General features: G+C 36.0%; 1 protein-coding gene across 1 annotated transcript in view; it reads left to right on the top strand.

Annotated features, from left to right (window-relative positions):
- LOC120631978 (metastasis-associated protein MTA3) overlaps positions 1–22,104 on the top strand; it is a 109,495-nt gene that overhangs the window by 17,958 nt on the left and 69,433 nt on the right. Inside the window, exon 2 of the mRNA XM_039901700.1 lies at positions 6,413–6,574. Coding sequence (XP_039757634.1) covers positions 6,413–6,574 — 162 coding nt within the window. The remainder of the gene's footprint in view (positions 1–6,412; positions 6,575–22,104) is intronic.

The following is a 22,104-nucleotide window of genomic DNA, read 5'->3' as shown; positions in this document are numbered from 1 at the left end:
AATAGTTATCACCTAAGTTGGTGAAAAGTTTTGTTTCTCTAGACTTCGTCTGAACCATTAGGCATTCGATTTAAGCGATGCCTAGGTTTAGTTAAAACGGGCATTAGCCTTGCCTTCACACCCGGCTAAGTTTGTTGTGTGTCTCTTCTTAGACCAGGTCGTTTAGAACCCTCGTAGCCTTCGTTTTAAGATTTCGAATGTAGCTATCTCCATCACTACTCACCACTATGTACACATTTTGCATCGAAAGTGCTATCTATGTGCCTATTTGAATAAATAAATTATTTGACTTTGACTTTCGGGGGGACCGATTATGGTCCCCAGCACGCTTATACCTTTTCCGATTAAGTTATGCGCTATTTTAATTCAATCAATTAAGTTACTTAAATACTTAATTAAGTAACTTGCTTTAAAGGGGAAGGAAAACATCGTGATGAGTTGATGATGATAATGATGATGACCTTTTTTTTATAATCCCCTTAAAGCATTTGACTGCAATCTTAACTGATTTTAAGTGTTGAAGTGCCGTCTCAGATGGAAGCGATAGTGGTTTAACCTTTTGGGCTATGAGGTTAAAACCAATAAACGTTTTTAAAGCGGTATTGTACCTAGACTCTTAATCGCTTAGCGGAATCGTTAGTCGGTAAAATACTTACTAGCCGCAGAATATCTCACCATACCATAGAGAACATTCAGAAATATATAAATGCCCAGAGAAATGGTGCATACGTAATTTTTGAAAATGATGTTTTACTTATGTATATCGATATATTATACATACAAAAGATTTAAGAGTTTTTAGATATCTCGAGCTAATTTAAATAAGAAGCGATCCAAAATTAAACTCCGTGGTACACGAGTCATTGTGCGCAGGGCACGTGTTCTATTGTAGCCGGTAACGGTAACCGCCGCCATTTTATTTGTTAATTCATGTGATCGCAACTAAGCGTGTGTCGTTACTGCCTAAGCAGAGACGTCCGTGGTAATGGTTTTTTTATCTGTATTGGAACGAGGGGTAACGTTTGCTGGATGTACTTAGTTTATTCTTATTTATTGCATTCAAATCAATACTAGTTGTATATATGTGAAAGTGATTCGTTTGTTTGTTATTATGTTCGGCTCAACCTCTAGATGAAATTCGGCAAGGATATTTAAGCTGGCATTTCAAAGTAGGCCATATTATAAGGTGTACTTTTTATTCATCCCGGAAATGCAACCATACACCGTTATAAAATTCAAAAATGTTTTATTCATGTTGGCCTATAACAGGTACTGATGAAGCGTTCATACATATTATATGATACCATTAATGTTCAGTGATGGTGATAACTACATTTACGAACTTAAAATTATAGCTGGTTAAGAAGAGCCCACCACAAACTTAGCCAGTGTAAAAACAATTTTAACTCATGCAGATCTAAACCGATTTTGACCACATTTTGTACAGAGGAAACCTTGAGCTCTAGAGGAAAACATACTTATACGGGTATAGTACATAACGGGTACTTTATACCTATACTGAGAAAACTTACGGTTCTTTTTAGAAAAACGAAGCAATCACGGGCAAAACCGGAAGTCCTTCTATTATTATATCATTTCAAGTAGCACGTGTGTGTAACAAATTCTTGGACGAATACAAAAGACTAAACTTTTTCACCTCTAAAATTTTGGATTCCAATTAAACATGTTTTTAGGATTTTTAAAACGGTCCGCTTGTTTATGCACAACATTTTAGGCCAAAAGAGAGCCACTGAATAGCACATCAAGTAGTGTGACCGAGTTCATCATCACCCTTCGCACCATTGCTCGACATTGCATCTCTCATTGGAGGAAGGGTTTTCGAGCACAGCAGCTTAATAATTGTGATAGCAAAAATAATCGGATTCGGTTTGTAAGCAACGCTGATCCAAGTCGGGTGGACCGATTTTTATCAGCTAATGCTTACAATTAGCCCGGTATTACGGAAGCAACAGTATTGGACCGAATTTGAAAGATTATTGAAGAAATAATTATGTAAATTTTAAGAAAATTATAACTACAAAACACATTCACTTCTGCAGCGCATAGCAGTAATGCAAAAACAGCATCAGAATATGTTCATCCGTTTGTGTGTTACAATGACGCTGGCAGACAAAGCGGTGAAACTTAAGTTACCCAATTTTTGACGTGACAACGTCTTATAATTAGATGGAGCCGGCTGCACGCACGAAAAAACATGACGTATGCGGCGTAACCTCGCTCTGAGGCGTTCCATTCAAGGCTTGAAGTGCAAGCGAGAGCGCGGAACGAGCGACAAAGAGGCACAGTCGGCCTCCGTGTTCTACATCTGTCTCTCTCCTACTTGAGTGAGCGATGCGACAGCTTCTATACAATAATGCATTTACATGTTTTCGGCAAGGATGAAGTGCAGTAAAAAGTGAATGTGGTGTCAATTGTTTATAGCAACGATAATATCTATCAAACAAATAAAATTAAAATTTTCTTTTGAAAAATGCAACCATTCCATCAGTATTTTCTTACGACGTTGTCACGTTCAACTATCGTCAGTAAGCCGACTTTAGAATAGGCAACGCATTTGTCTGTATATTTAGGTGTTGAGCCCCATGTGCCTGCTGTTATTACACCGGCGACCTAGCCCTTCAGACATGAACACAGGGATTGGGGGCAGGAATAATCATGGCAATAGTACTCTCCCGGACGAGCTCGAGTCACAAAACGCTCTACGACTAATAAACAAATAGTGCTTTAATAACAAAATAAAAAATTTCAAGCCGGATGTATGTTTTTATTACATTTAAATATTGTTTTTCACATACTTAACACTAAAAAGTAAAAAAAAGTTGTTTTACATAATGTCATATTATAGTTAGAAAAAATTGAGAATAAAAATATTTATTAGACTTTGATAGAGTTGCGCAAACGTGAATGCCCAATATACACTCAGAACTTGGAACTGCAAGTTATTTACAAGCAGCGAGTATCTCGATAACGATAAGTTTAAACTAAGGTTACACTAGTGGCTAATCGCTCTTCAAAATGTTATTATGTCAATCAAGTCGTCGTCCTAGGATCCCAATCGATTGTTGTAAAAAACATAGGACGATTGCAAAAGTAGCGGATAATACGGACCAAACTGTTTCCAATCAGCAACCATCCAAGCTAGGTAAATGTATTAATAAGACAAAACACATAAAACACGAATATTTATGTAATTACCTAACCTAACTTGGGATTTTAAGAGTACAAAAACTTTCTTAGATTCCAATCATGCGCTCCGTTGCAAACGTTGTCTCTTGTTGACCACTTATAAGTGGGAGGATATAAGTTGTTAACAAAAGACAACGAGGGATACTTATTTTCTCTGGTTGAAGCTTCGGCCTTGGCTAGTTATCACCTTACCGACAAACACTAGCTACTAAGCAATATACCATTTCGTACGACACGGTAAGGGGTAGAATTCATTTTTTAAAACTGTCAAACCCCTATAAGGTTAGCCCGCTACCATCTTAGACTGCATCGTCACATCCAGACTACCTTGTAGTGCATTAAAAAAAAATTAACCGCAATGTTAGTTTTAAAGATTTTATACTAAGATTTTCGTGGTTAATCAACATTTCTTAAATATAGTTCAAGGGGTATATACCACGATAATGTTTTTGGATCCGTCCCGTCGGGACTACGATTCATGCAACTGGGTCGAAATATTGACAAATCCAAAAACATCGTGGTATGAACCAGTTAAACTTTATATATTTTGTTTTTGATATACCACGACAATACACACATCGCCATCTAGGCACAAAGTAAACGTAACTTAAGTAATGGGTACTAAGATAACTCATGATTTTTTTGTGAATAAATACTTATAATATATAGATTTAAAACCTCCAGTCACATTCCATTAGTGGAAATCGAACCCACAGCCTTGGGCTCAGAAAGCAGGGTCGCTGCCCACTGCGCCAATCGGCCGTCCGACCGATCGTTCTATATAAAGAAGGTGCGTTGCTCACTGTCAGGCAGTTAAATATCCTTAACATAGCATGCATAGGAAGCATGCCGTAATTCCACCAGAATCTCATTTGAAACCACGAAAGCGCAGTATACGGAACACTCTTACCGTAAAACAATATCGAACTGCTTTTGCCAGTCGGCACAGTTGTGTTCTTGGTGCTCGAATATATTATAAAATTAACAAAATTCATAATAATATAAGTTCCAAGCCACGGAATCAATGCAAGCAAATACTTACGTCGTGGTTAAAAACTTTGACATACAAGGAAACAGAGGAGCTACTTAAAATCATAGAATAATTATTAGTATGTTACGCACTTTTCAAACACACACATACACACACACAAACACACAACACAATGTAAATAAAAAAATTAAATCATTGTAATTAATTTAATATATATATTTTTGTTTTATCTATTATGTATTGCGATGATTGTATTTTCTAATTTCACGTTGTTGTAATGGGTCCGAAGGAAGGTAGCGACACTCTTAACACAAGTTACCTTAGTGCAAGTGTTTAAGCACTCCTTTTTGCACAAATCAATAAAGTATCACTGTGTCCATTAGGAGATTTCTGCTCTATACATTTTTAAATATGAAATAAATAAATAATAATAATAATTATTATTATTATTATTATTATATATAATTAGGTTATAACTATTGATGAACAGTTGATGTATGCCTAGGAATCTCCTTAGATTATGAGTTACTTATTTAGGCATTGCCTTGTCAATCGTTAGTGAAAACAAGCGTTACTATCGTTAATAATCGTCGTCCTCGACTGAGATATTATTGTATTCTCGATGTAAGTGAACTATTGTGTTCTTTTTTGAGAAAATAAATGTCTTTAAGCTGAATAAGTTATGAATTTAAAAATCCTTAGTGCGTTCCTAGCCTTACCGCCGTATCTCGTCACACAACGCGTAGGTCCGCACTTCAAGATCTCGTTCCCATGCGTTTCGCTTTCGTTGTACCCGTCGCCTATCGTCGTAGTCGCGTAGTGGAACCGGTTTGCGCGCAGCCTAATAAAACCGAGTAGCTGTAGTGCCTACTCGATATTGATAGGCTTTTAAGAGGTTTACTTTAAAGTCATCATATCGATACTGTTTTTGGTAAAGAATTTAAGTTACTTTCTTTAATATATTCGCTCACGATAAAACAGTGTAGTATATGGTAGTAATATGGTTTGTTTTAAATACCAGTTAGCCCTTGCCTTTAATCTCCTGATTACACCTGTTCGGTTAGCAGTTCTATTCAACCCATCAGTAACAGTAAAGCTTATTGTGACAGAGCTCGTCCGAGGAAGTACTACCGCCTTTTCCAGCAGCATGTTGCTTGTTGCAATGCTGTGTTCCAATTTGAACGGCGTGGTTGCTGGTGTAATAGCACGCACGTGAGGCTTAACACCTATGCCTCAGGAGACACAGAGCGGCATGTTGCAGGACGTTTTCTCTATGCATGCTGATAGTTTTCTAACGATCAGGTGGACCCTATGCGTGATCCGTTAAATTATTACTATTAAACAAAAAACCCATAACTCGGATGAGCTCTCGCCATGAAAAGCTCTTCTACTATTGAAGAAAAAAGTTTTTTTGCTGTGAGAATTGCAAATGTTAGTATCTTGCTAGTCAATGTTACCGGAAAAAACTTTTATATTGTAAGAATCTATTTAGTCAAACAGGTTTGGTTGGTTGATATAAAAATGAAAGGAATCCGCAATACTCTAAAGTCATTGAGTTACGACCTATTGTCGATACATTCTTAATTTTTGAAAGACGTTCATACTTCAAATATTTAAGGCCGGTTTTTCAATCGTCGAGCATAGCTCGTTAACATTGTTTTGTTTTCTACAAGTTTTTTAAGCGAAATCTCTAAAATGTATTCCTTGCTTTTATTAGGTTATTCTGACTTTTACTACTTCAATACAGTCTGGAAAAATTGAATTAATTGTTCAGGCAGTCTTAAATAACAGGTCACATATATTTCGAAAATATCGGCATCCGATGCAACTTATAGAGAACATAAAATAAAAAGTATTTCCATTAAGCAATCTTAAGGTGATATTCAAGAAGATATCAATATTTGTGTAAAAGTCTTACTAGCAACTTTCATGTACTTGGTCAATAGATTATCCGTAATAAGTGATTAATATCTCATTCAAATTTAATTTTTGAACAAGGATTTTCTACAAGTGGCTACTTTATAACAGGGAAGCTGATAAAGTCGCACTTATCGCACAATCATACTTGAGCGGTCGCTCATGGAGTTCTGTCTCGGAGACGGACACACGTCACTCGCGACTTAAGTCCGGCTAACTTAGATTACTTATTCCGTAATTTAGTTATTTATACTGTTTCTGTGATGTTTTTAACATTGTATTTTTGTTTGTCAACAGACTGCGTCTATTTCGAGACGTCGTCGACGTCTCCGTACCAAATCCGGCGGATAGAGGAACTAAATAAGACGCCGTCCGGCAACGTGGAAGCAAAAGTCATGTGCTTCTACAGGCGGCGGGACCTGCCCAACCCTCTCATACAATTAGCAGATAAGCATCAAAGTGAGTTTAATCAATTTTTTTGTTCGTTTAGCCACGTATTAGTACTAATGTTTTTTTAAGGATGCACCCCTATTACAGTATGTGATTTGTATGCTTACTACCGTTGCGTCGTTTTCGAGTATCGAAGCGCTGTTACGTCAAAGCAAAATGGACCTAATACTATTCGTTTTAAAGTCGCATGTTCTGTAATCGTGCTGTAGCATGCAAGCTGTAGAGGAATGGACGAACTTGAACATGACAATAATTGCTATTAATTTAATTTTACTCTGACTAAACCGACCTGAGATAAGGAGCATATAAATGATATGATATACTAAGGGTACATACAGAGTAGAGTCTAACATCTAAACACAGTTGCGCCAAAGTAAAATCGACTAAATGTTCACTTTAAAAGTCGTACATTATGCACCTCTTATGTCAATCTATTTCAACATGTATTTCGCTGGAAATGTTAGCTGTTAAAGAGGTGTAGACGCATTTTGGCTTTAAAACTAGGTTAATTCGGTGAATTTACTTCAGAATTACTATTAATTTACGGTGTCGTTGCAGCGTTTCGGTATACGACAACCACGTCGTAAGCGTGTGTGCAAATCAGCTACGGAGAATATTTTTTTGCTCTCCTATACTAAGGGGTCACCTGTCCTTATGACTGTCGCTTTTAATAGCTTTAAAATATGCTTGCGAATTTTTTTTTTCCTTTATATTTGTTGTTGTTATTGCTCTTTCAGTATATAAATGCTTATTTAAAATATCAGGCGAAAAATAATATGATTGACATCAAATTTAACTTTATGTATATTGACAGTTTTACTTACATTTTGTATTTATGAATGTGCCACATCTTCTAAAGTTAAATGTACATTTTTGATTGATATACTAATCAGAGACTTGACGAGCAAAGGTAGGCCAATTTTCAATATCGAAAATCATCTTATATAATGTGGAATGTTTTTAAAATCCTCAATTGCGGACGGACTAATGCAAAACACGAAAGTAACTCATTACGTTAAATCCTTCAGTTTATTATTGGCGTACTGAAAACCATACGTAACGCGTAACCAGAGGCGCTTACTTGCAGGGAATAAAGTTTGAGGTCGTAATGCACGAAAATTAAAGACCGACCTTTAAAAAAAAAATTTTGAGCTGTCCTTTGGAGCAGCAGTGAGACTAAAAAAAAATAGTCGTTTTTTTGCGCCACCCTACTCTATAGAATTAAAAGTACTTGCAAAATTTTTTTTTTTTTATTATAACTTATTGATAAAATTGGGGAAAATAGTGTTAATTTTTATTCCACTACAAGTTAGCCCTTGACTGCAAATGTCACCTGCTGATAAGTGATGATGCAGTCTAATTTGGTGAAGGTCTAAACTGTTTGGGGTATGGCAGTTGAACTAAACCATACCCCACCCCACCACCCCCAGTGGCGTGCACAGGGTTTTTGACCAGGGTATGCATAATGCCGTTACATGGCATAAAATGGAAAAATTCCCCTCCAATACGACTTATATACAATAATTTGGGTATGCAGTGCTTTTGTGCATGTATGAAATGCACGCAACTGCATACCCCTAATTGGTGTCTACGCAAAATAGCACGAAACGCTAAATCACTTAGCGGCACGGTTCGAACCGAGGCAGAAGTCTCCTACCAGACGGGATGTTATAAAAAGGACAGACTTCTACACCAGTTAACTTAGGTGTGTTTAGAGTTGTGTACAACAGAATCGGCACCATTACCCATCCAAAAAAAGAACAGTAATTTCGGTAGATAGGATGGGAGTCCACATTTAGTTCGCCAATGGACTACCACGTCAGCGCAACCCATGTGGCTCTAAGTGCGCTTGATTAGTTTCTATAAATAGACGATTATCCTATATTAACTACTAGTAACGAATATTCGCAGCGGGGTGTCTAGAAACTTCTAATCAAATTCGTACTTTTTATGGGAATAATTTTCAAATATTACATTCTCAGGAATTTGCAATAAGGGTTATTTTTGAAAGTGATTTATCGAATTGTATTATATTATTGCCCTAATGAAGAAATGTCAAAACTAAAAACATTACACACACAAAAATAAAATCTGTTGAAGATTATTAAAATATGAATCGATAATTCACTTAGTTTCTTATTTAGATTTTTTATATTTTTATACTATTATTTTTAAATAGTCGAGTGATCGTCCGGTAATGTTTGCATGGATAAACGCTCAGCAAACGCAAACAACTTATTAGCACAATAACTGTGCCTGTTTTGTACATATGTTGTTTTGTTACCTTTAAATACGATTTCTATTTAATTAATCGAGTACAATAGTAAAGTAGGTACATTGATGATATGGAAGACGTAAATAGCAAATGACTAAGATTGTATTAAACACTAAGTCTCAAAATCATTAATGAACAATGTTGGTAGGTCCCTAAGACTATACGCAAATTAATCATATAATTAAAATTATTGATAACGATTAATTTTGCCAATGCACTCTGAGCGTTCAGTTCGGTTCTCTGTCGTTATAGTGTTTCTCGGATACCTCTCCCGTTCTAGACGAAATGCTATGACGTTATAAAGTACATCAAAGCTCAAGGCCTCACAATACTTGTGTATCTGCGAGGCCTTAAGTTATAATAACGTCGCAAGATTTCTTTGTTGCCATCAATCAGATAGCAACTACTGCTGATATCACCAAGCAGGTCTGCCCAGCGTGGTAATTATACGCAAAACCTACCGTTGGAAGAGGCCATTTGTACAACAGTGGACTGTTATAGGATATATGATTGGCTGACAGATTGAATCATAAGTATGCCTATATATAATTTAATATCGGATCCTAAAGTTGTCGAAAGTGGTCGTGGTCGTGTCGGGTGACCCTACTGACAAAGATGTGACGACAAGCGGTGTAGCGTTCCGGTACGATGTCGCTAGAAACCGATAGGGGTATGGCTTTAATATAAGTGCCATACCCCTAGAATTATAGCCCGTTACCACCGTAGTCTGCATCACCACTTACTACAAGGTGATTTTGCATTCATAGTCAAATGACAAAACAAACTCAATATGCAAATACAAACCAACTAAATTATTCTGCTTTATTACATTACCTAAGTATAGATTGAGCGGGTTATTCAACCTTGACCCAATTTGGTAACTGGATGGTCTAATGGTGGAACCAACTAAGGTGGTCTGAAATTGGCGGTTACAGAAATGGCGTATAGTCACGGCACAGGTATAAATGTGAAGCCTTGAGCTTTCTTTACATTGAAATCGCAAGCTCGGTTATAGCTTTCGATTTAATACTTTAAGATTTCTTCAACTGCGAGGTAGATTTGAGCTGAGGTTACCTGAGTTATGCCACATGTCCACTGTACTTTGTCACAAACACACACATGTACATAGTCTGTGTGTGTGTTTCGTACTGTTATTTTTAAAGTTATATTTCAAATAGTTAATTATAAAAATAGTACAATAAATAATGTAACGAGCGATGCGGTATTTTGCTCACTTGGATACTTTATTTGATTGAGATTTGCTTGCTTGCAATCGAGAAGTCGCTTTCAAGTGTCGAATTACTTACAGGGTTACTTGCAAACAGGGTGTGACAATAAAGCTTTATAATAATTATTATAAAAATCAACGTAACTAAATTGGAAAGTCTAAAAATAGTGCTATCCTTTATAAAGTTAAACATTGTTAACAACAAGCACTACTTTTGGACCTGTCAGTATAGTTTAGTTTAGAGATTTGTGTATATTAGCATTGGCACCAGTTTGAGGGGGTTATGGCTTTAAGGGTTCTTGACGTTATATCAGAAGGGGTGGCGTGGCCTAGTGTTGACAGTCAATCGATTGCACTGCTCAAGTAACTTTGACCCAAATCGGTAAATGGATGAACTACAATGGCAGTCTGAATTTAGCCTTTACCTTTCCACAATGCCTCAGTGAGCGAGTTAGAATGCCCGTCCGGTAATTATCAGAAACCGATAATTACTGTATTCGCGATTTATTTGGAATGATTCTTAGGACTGCGGCTTCATTTCTTGGGGACCGAGTTCGGATCCCAGAACGCACGGGCTTTATACAAATGCTATACCCCTTACAGTTGAGCCCGCTACCATCTTAGATTCCATCATCGCTAACAACCAGATGCTAGCTGACGTGGGAAAAATTGTAAGGAATTGGGCCTCAACACGAAAAATTGCGTACAAGCGAACCCGGCAGACGCTGAAGTTGCCCTACCCGTTAAAGCAACGCCAACCAACGGGTGCTGATATCGGTGAAATCGTTATTATTAATAAGTTATCATGACCCATGACCAAGTGAGACAGGGATTCATTTTTTTTGTAGTTGCTGACGTTTTGTTTCAGAATTATATTCCCTTTATTTAGGAAATAAAGGTATGCCATGTAAAATAATACTGTTTAAAGCGGTGGTAGTCAGCCTCCTGACAATCCGCCTGACGCGGGCGGGCGGCCACTTTTGAATACATTTACCATGTACATACATTACATACTTAACAAGCGAGTACGAGTAGGTACTACACGTCACGTAACGGGTAGTGAACTTATAACAAGCTGTTTACACCTTGCTAGTGAGATTTTATTAACTGGCTACACAGTTACAGTTAGTTTGGTTCACTAAGGGACTTGATATACCCAGTTCTGTCCTGCAAAATGCGCGCGCCGAGGTGATTATGTGCATCTATTTCCCGTCTTATCTTTTATAGAAATATTAAGTGACAATGGCAGACTTAATTATGATGTGCCGTGCATCATAGCCCTACAAAAGAAAGCAGCAGCGACCAAGCCTTGCCATAGTAACCCCTGAGGAAAGACACTTAAGAAATAAAAATAGATACAAATAAATATATTCTGTGAATTAGAAAGAACACCTTCTTATCAAATTAATAGGATTTTTTATTTGAAATTTCTTGTCTCTCTGATTAAGCCGAACATAGATATAAAATAAACCGACAGACACTTTCACTTTAAGAGTATTAGTTTATACTTTAAAAGGAATTTATCAATGAATTATTACAGAATAAATTACTACTTGTCATTCCGCGGCTGTCCTTTTAAAAAACGTCATCAAATTACAAAATGTTTCTGGAAGAATTCGTGAAATCTCGTAGCATCAAATAACTCCATTTTTGCACAGCACCACTCTCAATATAGTTACTTGGAATCGCGCTGGCGATTTTAATTAATTCTAATTAGAACCGAAACATCCATCTCATCGACTTTCATTAGGCGACCCTCTACCTGAATAGCGTTATTTACAACTTCGCAGACGCTATACATATGAATCACATTCATATAGTTTCGCGCTTTGTGCTCACTAATGTATTCCCACTCTGTATTCGGAACTTTTCTATTTACTATTTAGCTTAATGCTGCGCCCCTCGTACTATAATATTCTATGAAGATCATCGTTGTACACGCCTCGTAAAATTTTAAATTTTACATTTCCCGCGTTAATCCTCTAGACGAAAAACTAGTGTCAAAATCGGTTCAGAAGTGATTCTCGTGGTAAGAAAAGCAACGTGCTCTACTTACCCCTGATAGTCTGGTTAAAATCGGTTCAGCCGTTACGAAGATTAGCCCGAACAACAGACGTACTCACAGCCGGTTAAAAGCGTATTTAAGTTATGGTGTGATTCAAAAATGAAATATCGACCTCGTAATTAAGGAATTATTATCTAGATCATTACTAATAGATTTGTCTCTATAATATGCTATATAAAAATTAAGTTCATCTACAAAAAAATAATCTTCATAATTCATTTAGTTGGTATTTTGACTTTTATGTGTGGCTTTTAGCTTTGCCTTATGCTTGTATTATATGTATAGGCGCCTCGACAAAATTCTTAATCTCACGGCATATCAGTAATTCTATATTTATTATATATATATATCACACTTAAGAAAATAGACTTTCATACAATTTTTTGTTCCCATGTTCTTAGTAAACCTCTAGGCTACTCAGAGAAATTTTATTCAATATTTAAAATTATTACATTTGGAATAAAGGTTGTCCGTCAGACAGTAAGAGCAAAGCCTTTTATAATTATTGATTAGTAAAGATTACGTATGTTGTATGCATGCTTAGTATAATATATCATGCACCTGGCGGGATCGTGGCTGGAATTAGTTCAGTTTCAATTTCGAGAGGTAGATTGTATGCTTGTTGGTTGTGCATACAGAGTTTGTGTGTCTAGTTAGGGAGTTCGTGACATTGTGACCGGGCACTCGTGTCAAGTGGCTCCTCGTGGAAAATTGGAAAGCTTTTTTCTTAACGTTGAATATTTCGCATTGAGTACATTGAAGAATTTTAATTTTCATTTTATCTTCTACTATCTATCTTTTTAAAATGAATTGCCGTGCGTGTCTCGCAAAAAATCGAAAATTGCTTGAATTTGAATGTTATGATTTTTTCGTTTTGTTTGCCTCAATATAGGAGTGGTTTGAAAAATAGGAAAATTGGGAATTTCTTTATGCAAATTGCCACTTTGGATTACTTTCAATAAATTGCGTTCTTTGGGTGGTACGAACTCACCTAGTTTATATGAAAATTTACGCTACACATTAATCTAACTTTATTTGTACCAGTACTAAACTGGCCTGAAATACTTCTTGCAGTGTCGTTTGCTACTTAATTAGGAAAGTGCCATCGAAATCTGATCGACTTTTGCTTCGGTAAAAACCCAATTGCAGTCTACCAACACAACAAATAAGCCTACTATTATGTTCCTACTGATGGGCACAGGCCTTGTCTCTCGTAGAAAATATGGTTTAAGAGTGGTTTAGAGTTTATACCTATCACGCTGCTCCAAGTGGCGATAGCTAAGTGGCTTTTTGTAGTACTATAGATTCGGGCCCCTTTCGGGGGGAAAGAATTCGATAGCCGGCACGCAACTCTTAACTTTTAGGAGCTATGTGCATTTTTAATTTAAGTAATTAAAATGGCACTTGCTTTAACGGGGAAGGAAAACATTGTAAAGGAAACCTGAACGCCTGAGAGTTCTCCATAACGTTCTCAAATGCGTGTGAAGTCTACTAATTCGCACTTGGCCAGCGTGGTGGACTACGGCCTAAAAGCTTCTCTTTCTGAGAGGAGACCCGTGCCTTGAAGTCGGTGATGCGTTGATAATGATGATGATGACGCTGCTCCAATGCAGGTTGGCGTTTTTATTGCATATGATCCTATAACAATTTCAAAAGTAGTTACTTGTACCCTGTTAGTTTTTTTTCCTCTCTTTACCTCCGGGTAATGGACACCACAGCCTATCAAATCTTCCATCTTCATGTCTGTGGTAAACAACCACTCTAGAGCGGAATAGTCTGCAAATACGAACAGTTGAAAAATTCTCTCAGCTTGTTTAGGTCAGAATTTTATAAAGTCCAGACTACCGCAACCACAGAGTTTTACAGCAACCAGAGGGTACCCAAGTAGCGTGAAGAGGATGTTGTTAGATGAAACGTTGAAGTTGGAAAGTTTTCTCTTAACGCTTTTATTCTACGGTAAAATTTTGGAAGCATATTTAAATTATTACAAAGCAGAATTGGTTTATTATTTATTACTTCTTACTTCGAGGACCTATTTGACCTTATTATGCTCCTTTTTGTTTAGATGCCATTATTGCATACTGTGGGACTAGAAATTATCGAAAAATGCATTTATTTACTGTTACACACTAAACAGTAATAAACGATTTTCTGCTTACAACAAAACAGAATAATAATTCTTATACTAAATGCAGTGCACAGCTCAGTGTTTATGTCTTGCATTGCAAACATATACAATACACAATGAGGATTTTCAACTGAGACCCTAGTTATGTCACAGCAACAAAATTAATAGCACGCTGACACTTTGTCCCTTTCGCTACTTTGAAGCATAATTCTAACAATTGAAAATCTTATGCCCAAGGTACATATCGGATACACTTTAAACATGTGAACCGTTTCCAATATCGTTGCGGATATTGTAAAAGGCCGTTTTACGATATTTTATATTGTAGGTATTTACAAGTTGTGGCCGGCACGCGTTGCAGTGCAAAAAAGTTTTGGGTTTTTTATTGACAGAAGCTTTCACTGATATTCAAACAACAGCTCGCAAACGTTTCATCGTAATCGAATGGTACAGGAAACACATGGACGACCAATAAACGGAGAACTCTAATCACTTATGTGTATTTATTGGTGTTTATGTGTGATATACAAAAGATAAGCCATTGATTCTCTATCTACTACCGCCGCGTTCCTTTTTATTTTTTTTAATCCTGCAGGAATCCTTTATTTTCCAGGGATAAAAGGATCCTATGCCCGTATCCAGGATGCATTCAATTTATATGAAACATTTCGCCAAGATCGGTTAAGCAGTGAAGCTTTGTTTTTAAATGTCTTGAAAGATTACCGGCAGCTTTTCCGGGTTCAATATTATCCAATGTCCATCTGAAGGATGATTTACAAACATCAAAAAAAATAACAAACGGTCACAGTTTGGCATTTATAAAATTAGTATACAATTTAACGTGCGGTGCCGTGTGGTGACGGCAGATCAGAATACAGTTATCACCACCCCTTTTCTCCCCGCGGGTGTCGTACGAGGCATCTAAGGGAATATAACGGAGAGCGGGCAGCATCGTCCTCTGTGCTACTTACTACTACCATCTACTGTGATCCAACCCGCCTGCCCAAGCGTGGAGATTAGGGGCAAATCCTCTCGTTGGGAGAGGCTTTTAGTCCAGCAGAGAACTGTAATAGGCTGTTGATGATGATAATAAGATTTTACAACGAACAGTTTTTTTTTCGTTCTATATCGTAAATTTTGATAAGGTGCCTGTAAATAATATAAATTCACAATTCGAATTAAGTTTTTGCTTTTTCTTGCCAAAAAAAAACCACAAAACATCTCGTTTCCGAACTTCAGACCGTAGTTAGTGTAAAACCACGTTTTTTATATGGTTAAATTTCGAATTGAGTGCGTTTATGTTTTTCGACACCAATTTTTCTAATACATGAATGGTAACAAAGATTTTCTTAACTGAAAAACCTTACAATTTTAATTTGACTACATCCAGTTTAAAAAGTGTTGTTTATGTTTCTTACTCATGATTATCTTTCGACTGTTTAAAAGATCATTTCTATTGCTTTTTGGGGCGCTAAGGCTACAAACAAATAGGCTTTTTCGCTAGCCAAATAACGAATGCAATGCGAAAGCAAGATGGGAAGTCATAAAGGATGTGACATCTTGCAATAACACTAAGCCTGAATTTGATAAAATTGCTGTATCAGGTATGGAATATACTGATCCAACAAAAATTTGTGAGTTATTTAATGATCATTTTATTGATATATGTACTAAATACAGGAAAGAAACAAAAACGGCTGTAAATTTTTTAAAAAATAACACACATTCTATGTTTTTATCACTAACTAGTCCTTATGAGATTTATAAAATAATCATGACACTTAATAATACGTACTCAGCAGGTTATGATTCTGTTACTACTAAGATAATAAAAAGAGTAGCTCCATATATATCGGACATCTTAAGCTATATTATAAATTTATCGTTCTTGCAAGGCTGTTTTCCAAGTAAATTAAAAATGACTATTGTTAAGCCTCTATACAAGAAAGGGGACAGAACGTTACTAACTAATTATAGACCAATTACATTAGTTCCTGTATTTGATAAAATATTTGAAAAAGCAATGCAATCAAGAATCCTAAATTTTATAACTACACATGATATTTTATGCAAAGAACAGTTTGGTTTTAGAAAAGGGAGCTCTACTTCGTTAGCTTGCTTTAACCTTATTAAGGATGTGACAGAATGTCTTAATAAAAAAAAACGAGTAGTATCTGTCTTTTTAGACATGAGCAAGGCCTTCGACTTCGTGCATCATGAGAGACTTCTAGCAAAACTCGAAAGATATGGCATGAGGGGTAAAGTCTTTGACTGGTTGTCAAGTTATTTGTGCAACAGAAAACAATGCACAGAAGTCACAAAAATACTAAACTTTGAAAAACGTACCTTTAGATCATCCTGGTGGATTATCAATAGTGGTGTTCCGCAAGGAAGTATATTAGGTCCGTTGCTCTTTTTGTTATATATAAATGTCATAACAAGCATTATATCTCACAATTGTATATTATTCGCTGACGATACAACTATTACAATTAAGGGCAAAGACGTAACTGACTTTGAAAATGACATTAATAATTCAATTTATAATATAATTCAATGGTTAGATGAAAATAATTTAAATATTAATATTGACAAAACCAAATTTATTCAATTTGAAACAACTAATTCATATCAGCCGTTACTAAACATACATTATGACCAAGAGCCAATAGAAAACGTAGAAACTATAAAATTCTTAGGTATAACAATAGATAAAAAACTTAATTGGAAATCTCACATAGACACTACTTGCAAAAAAATTAACAAATTTGTATTCGCTTTACGAAGAATAAGTCAAATTTCCTCCATACAGGCTTCCTTGAGTGCCTACCATGGGTATGTGTCACCTATCCTTAATTATGGTCTTATTTTGTGGGGTAACTCACCAGATTTCGAGAGAGCATTCAGAGCTCAAAAAAAATGTGTCAGGGCAATAACTGGGGCACATTTTTTGGATAGTGCAAAACCAATCTTTGAAAGACTTAATATTTTACCCTTACCCTGCATGTATATTAAGGAAATGTGCCTATTTGTAAAAAAGTATGGACATTATTTTATAACTAAAAAAGTACAGCAGGCGAAGGATTGTAGGCGGGGTAATAAATTAGTATGGGCCAAAGTAAACCTCACTTTATATAAAAGAAATGTTTATTGTATGGCAATAACAATTTATAACAAATTACCAAATACTTTAATTGACATACCTCTGCCTAAATTTAAGATAAAAATTATTGAATGGCTTATGCTTCATCAATTTTATTCAGTAGACGAATATCTAAAATCAAAGGCTTAAATTATTGTATTTCTAGGTTTATATTTTGGTTTACTTTACATTAATTAATTTTAAGTTGACATTGTAATTTAATTTCATAATTATTGATACCTTAATATTCTGACATTTTGTATAAATTGGAAAAATAATTTTATAATTAAGGTGTTATTATAATTTGCATGCCATAGAATGGCAGATTGTAGCACGTAACTTATTATGTTTTAGTATAAGATCAAATTTGTTAACCTGCAATCACGCAAATAAAGATTTGAATTTGAATTTGAATTTGAATTTGAAAATAGGCTGCCGACTCGCGATTGAGAACATATCTTACAAATACACGAATCCAAGAGACGAACGGCAAAATAAACAATAAAATGACTAAAGATTTGACCGAGATCGAGTAACATCAAAACCAAAATACACACTCATCTTGATACTCACCTACTGTAAGAAGCCTTTTTATAGGTTTTCTCGAAAGTTTACCGTTTCAAATCCCTAAACAGCAGGTAGCCTGACAAAACAACACAAAGCGAAGGTATTCCCTTACTCGTGCCTGCAAGGGCAAACAAATCTGTCTTCTCATTTTCCTCGTGCGAGAGCAATGACCAAATGACAAAATACCTACTGTACTTACATCTTTTACTACATTTAATTTTAATAGTTTTTTTTTAAAGAAAGCTGAGAATAGAAAAAAAATTATTACACTAGTTATAATACACATTTAAATTTAACAATGGATTTTCTACTATTATTTCTTTTCCATTAAAAAAATTCTATGTTTCAAAAAAAATTTACGTCGATTGTTTGTCTTTGTAGTGTATTTTGAAAATGTTATTTTATTAAAAAAAAAATATTAAAGAATGACTTTATTTTATAGTAAAACTATCATCTTATCTCATCCACGGGGTTTCTCTTTCGTTGCCGCTCCGTGAGCAAGCTGGGAATCTATGTTATTATCACGATCATCTGACAACAATTACAAACCAAAGATGGAAGATATTTTCTAACACATAGTGCGTCCTTGAATTTATAATGTAATATGTTAGATTACCATCGTCACGTGTACAAGTACTAGCTGTGTTTCACCTTATTTGACTGTACTGTGCTATTATATAATATTGCTGTTATATAAAGTGAAATAAGGGATTTATTCTTGGAGTCTCGTGGACCGAATCCACAACTTCACAAACCACTTATACTTCTAACAAAATAAGCATTAATAATTATAAGATTTGTCGACCGCAATGATTCTAACATCAAAATAAAATGATAAATTGTACAGAATAAGAGAAAAAAAATCGAATACTAAAATTCTTCGGACTCGTCTACTGGTGAAAAAATGTATTTACCCCTTCGCATACAATATCGACTCAACAACGACTCGAACGACTAAAGTAAACCTTGAAAATTGTTGTGACGAGTTGCGCTGACTGCGCTTTGCGCACACGACATACAATCCAAACAGAACTTAAAATCACATAATGTATAATATAGATCTCACCTTTCAAAATTATTATCTGAGTTGAATCGGTGTTGAATCGAAAATGGTTAGCGAAAGCCAAAAAGCGCCCATTGTTGACAATTCGCCCAAGCATTAGACCGATTGAATCATGTTCTGGCGTGATTTTATAGAGCTACGTTATTTAACTTACTCATGACCATCAACATCGTTATCAAACCATCACCGCTCCAACTCAAGGCAACGTCTCCTCTCATTATTAGAATGGTTTAGGTCATACACCATCCGCACTATTTCCACATGCTGGCCTAGTGTGAATTTACACGGCTTTGAGAACAACAAGGAGGCATGAGACACACTCTTGCATGCATGATTCACAATGTAGTTTTTCTGCACCGTGAGAGAAAGTAATATTCAATTGCTTTAAACGCACATACATATCTCCAAAAAATTATGTATACTTATACGTATACGCCGGGGATCGAAGACGGATTGATTCGGTGTCTGTTATCTGTTTTACCAATTCTTGTACTTAATATTTTGCGACGGTATAGTGTCCAAATATATGTCTACACGTAAATAACATACCTCATACAAAAACTACTATGTATGAGGTATAGCCCAAAAGGGGAAGAATCGTTGAGTTTGCAGTTTATCAAGCACAGAATTATGTCGCTGATGATTCCTCGGACTTTCGTCAGTAGTGATGTGAATGCATTATTATAGCAGATTATTTCAATAAGGTCTAAGAAAATATTGGAACGCTTCATTTGATCATTATTCTTTTCAGATTTACCGCCCTTAGAAACTTGATAAATCTCTATCGTATAAAGAAAATTCTTTCTTAAAATCTTGTACCCCGCAAACCCTTTCCACAAGTTCTACTACATGTTTGGATAAAACGTGGGACAAAGATCGAGTGTTAATTCGGTCCGCGTAGACCGTGGGGCGGCTTGGCCCGGGGTTAGTAAACATAATCATGGCCTCCGCCCGCTCTACAATTTAGTAGCTAAATGGGAATGAAGAGCTCCTCCACCACCCCTCCCCCGCGCCCCCCTCGTCTGCCCCCCGGCTCCTGAACAACGCGTATTGTTACACTTATTAAAATTGCCTACCTACAGTTTGCAATCGAACCCAAATGTATAAATTCGTGTCACGGTAAAAGAGCTCCTACGGGCTTACTTGAGTCTTCTATACTTATATTATAAATGTGCGAAAGTGTCGTGGTAATTTTTTTTTCTTTGTTGTTTTTTACAAATGTATATATGTACTTAAACCTACAAATAATAGAGTAGTCTTTGACACTAGTAGTGCTCTTTGTATATGGCACCTATGGTATCCCTACTAATATTATAAATGTCAATGTAAGTTTGTTTGTTACGCTTTCACGCAAAAACTACTCAACCGATCGTCATGAAACATTGTACACATATTGTTAGAAGTGTTAGAAGTAATATAGGATACTTTTTATCCCGACATTAAGCTCGGTTCCTTTGGGAGAGGGGATGAGTGTTTGACGATTTTACACCATAACTCCAACCAATTAAAACCGATTTAAATAATTATTTTTGTACTATAGAGGTTATAATATGTGTTTAATTTTGCCTAAACTGTGGTTGGAGATATAGGACAGAACTCCTCAGCGGCCAGAAGCGAATCCCTCATTTAAGGCTTAGCGATACTGAATACTTTACATTTTTTTTGAATTGAATGCCACATCAAAAAATAAAAATCAAACGCGGACGAAGTTGCGGACAACAGCTAGTATATTATACAAGTCTTTTATGTCCGTCACCAGGACGCAAGCTCAAGCTTGGTGCAGTGGTATAGCCGAACATTGGAAACAGATCCAAAATCCTTGCAATAAGTGCCCTGTTTATTTTACACCTGTTAAATATGATTCTATTTTCTGTGGGTTTGTGTATGTTTTTTAAGCTACAATACTTCAATATTTATTTACACAGCTATCAAATTATATATGTAATAGTTTAACTAGCAAGCGATGCAAATTTTACTTACCATTTATAGAAAGACTGCGCTGATTAAGAAATCTCCTAATCGGTTTTTAGGTGGCATCGTTCCACCTAAATCGAACGCGGAGGCGTTTGGCGGCAAGTCTTAGTCGGTACGTTAACTAACCCGCACACGAGACATTGCTGATGTACCTAATAAGAAGAGGGACTAAAGTACTAAACCCCAACCTGCGTCTTAACTGGGACCTAGACAGACGATAGACAATTGCTCTTGCTAGTAAACATATCAGTCTGCTTGGAGAATGAGGAAATGCTCGCGAGAGTCGCGGATAAACCCGGTCGTATCGACCGTAATGTCGTCATCATACGGTATGCGTATGCTTATCCCGGCTTAATTGTATGTCGCCACGCGCCAAACGGTGACTCCCGGACAGGATCCCCCGACCTGGCCTTGAATGACTGCATTGACTTGTTATTAAATTTCAAATATTACGAGTATACCCTATATATCTGGAACATAATCGCAAAACCTGTTGCTTTTGCTACTATATGCCGTAATGGTAAACACAAAGCCCTTATTTTTTTAAAGAGTGTCTGATGAGAAGCAATGATGAGGTGTTTGTTGGGACTCGCTTGCCTAGTAAAGCGTTCCACACCTTAGCGGTAGCTAAATATCAGAAACGTTTCGTACGAGTCCACCGAATGGATAACAAGATGTATAGACATAAGATGCACTCGCTCACAGCATTAGGTCTCATGGAAGAATGAGATTCTAAAATTCTTGATTAAAACGTTATTTATTTTTTGTTTCCATTATAAGAAATGTTATAACAATGGATTTATTGATTTATTAAGAGCACTAACAACATACATATTGCACGTTTTTAAATATAGCAATAATATGAATGTCAATTTCACAAACGTCACAAACGACAAAGCGTCATGTAAACATAATTTGGTAACCTTCTATCACATAATTATAAATCCTTACATTTAAAACGAATAGGTACAATAATAATAATACATCAGATCTCAGAACCGAAAGCGTTTTTATATTATCATGTCTTACGTATCTTAAAATTGCCTGCTAACCGAAACGTTTTAATCACATGTCCGATAAGGGATCACTATACTGAC

This window comes from Pararge aegeria, chromosome 19 (assembly GCF_905163445.1).
Source record: "Pararge aegeria chromosome 19, ilParAegt1.1, whole genome shotgun sequence".
In the NCBI taxonomy this organism is placed as follows: domain Eukaryota; kingdom Metazoa; phylum Arthropoda; class Insecta; order Lepidoptera; family Nymphalidae; genus Pararge; species Pararge aegeria.
This window is presented reverse-complemented; position numbering and strand designations above follow the sequence as displayed.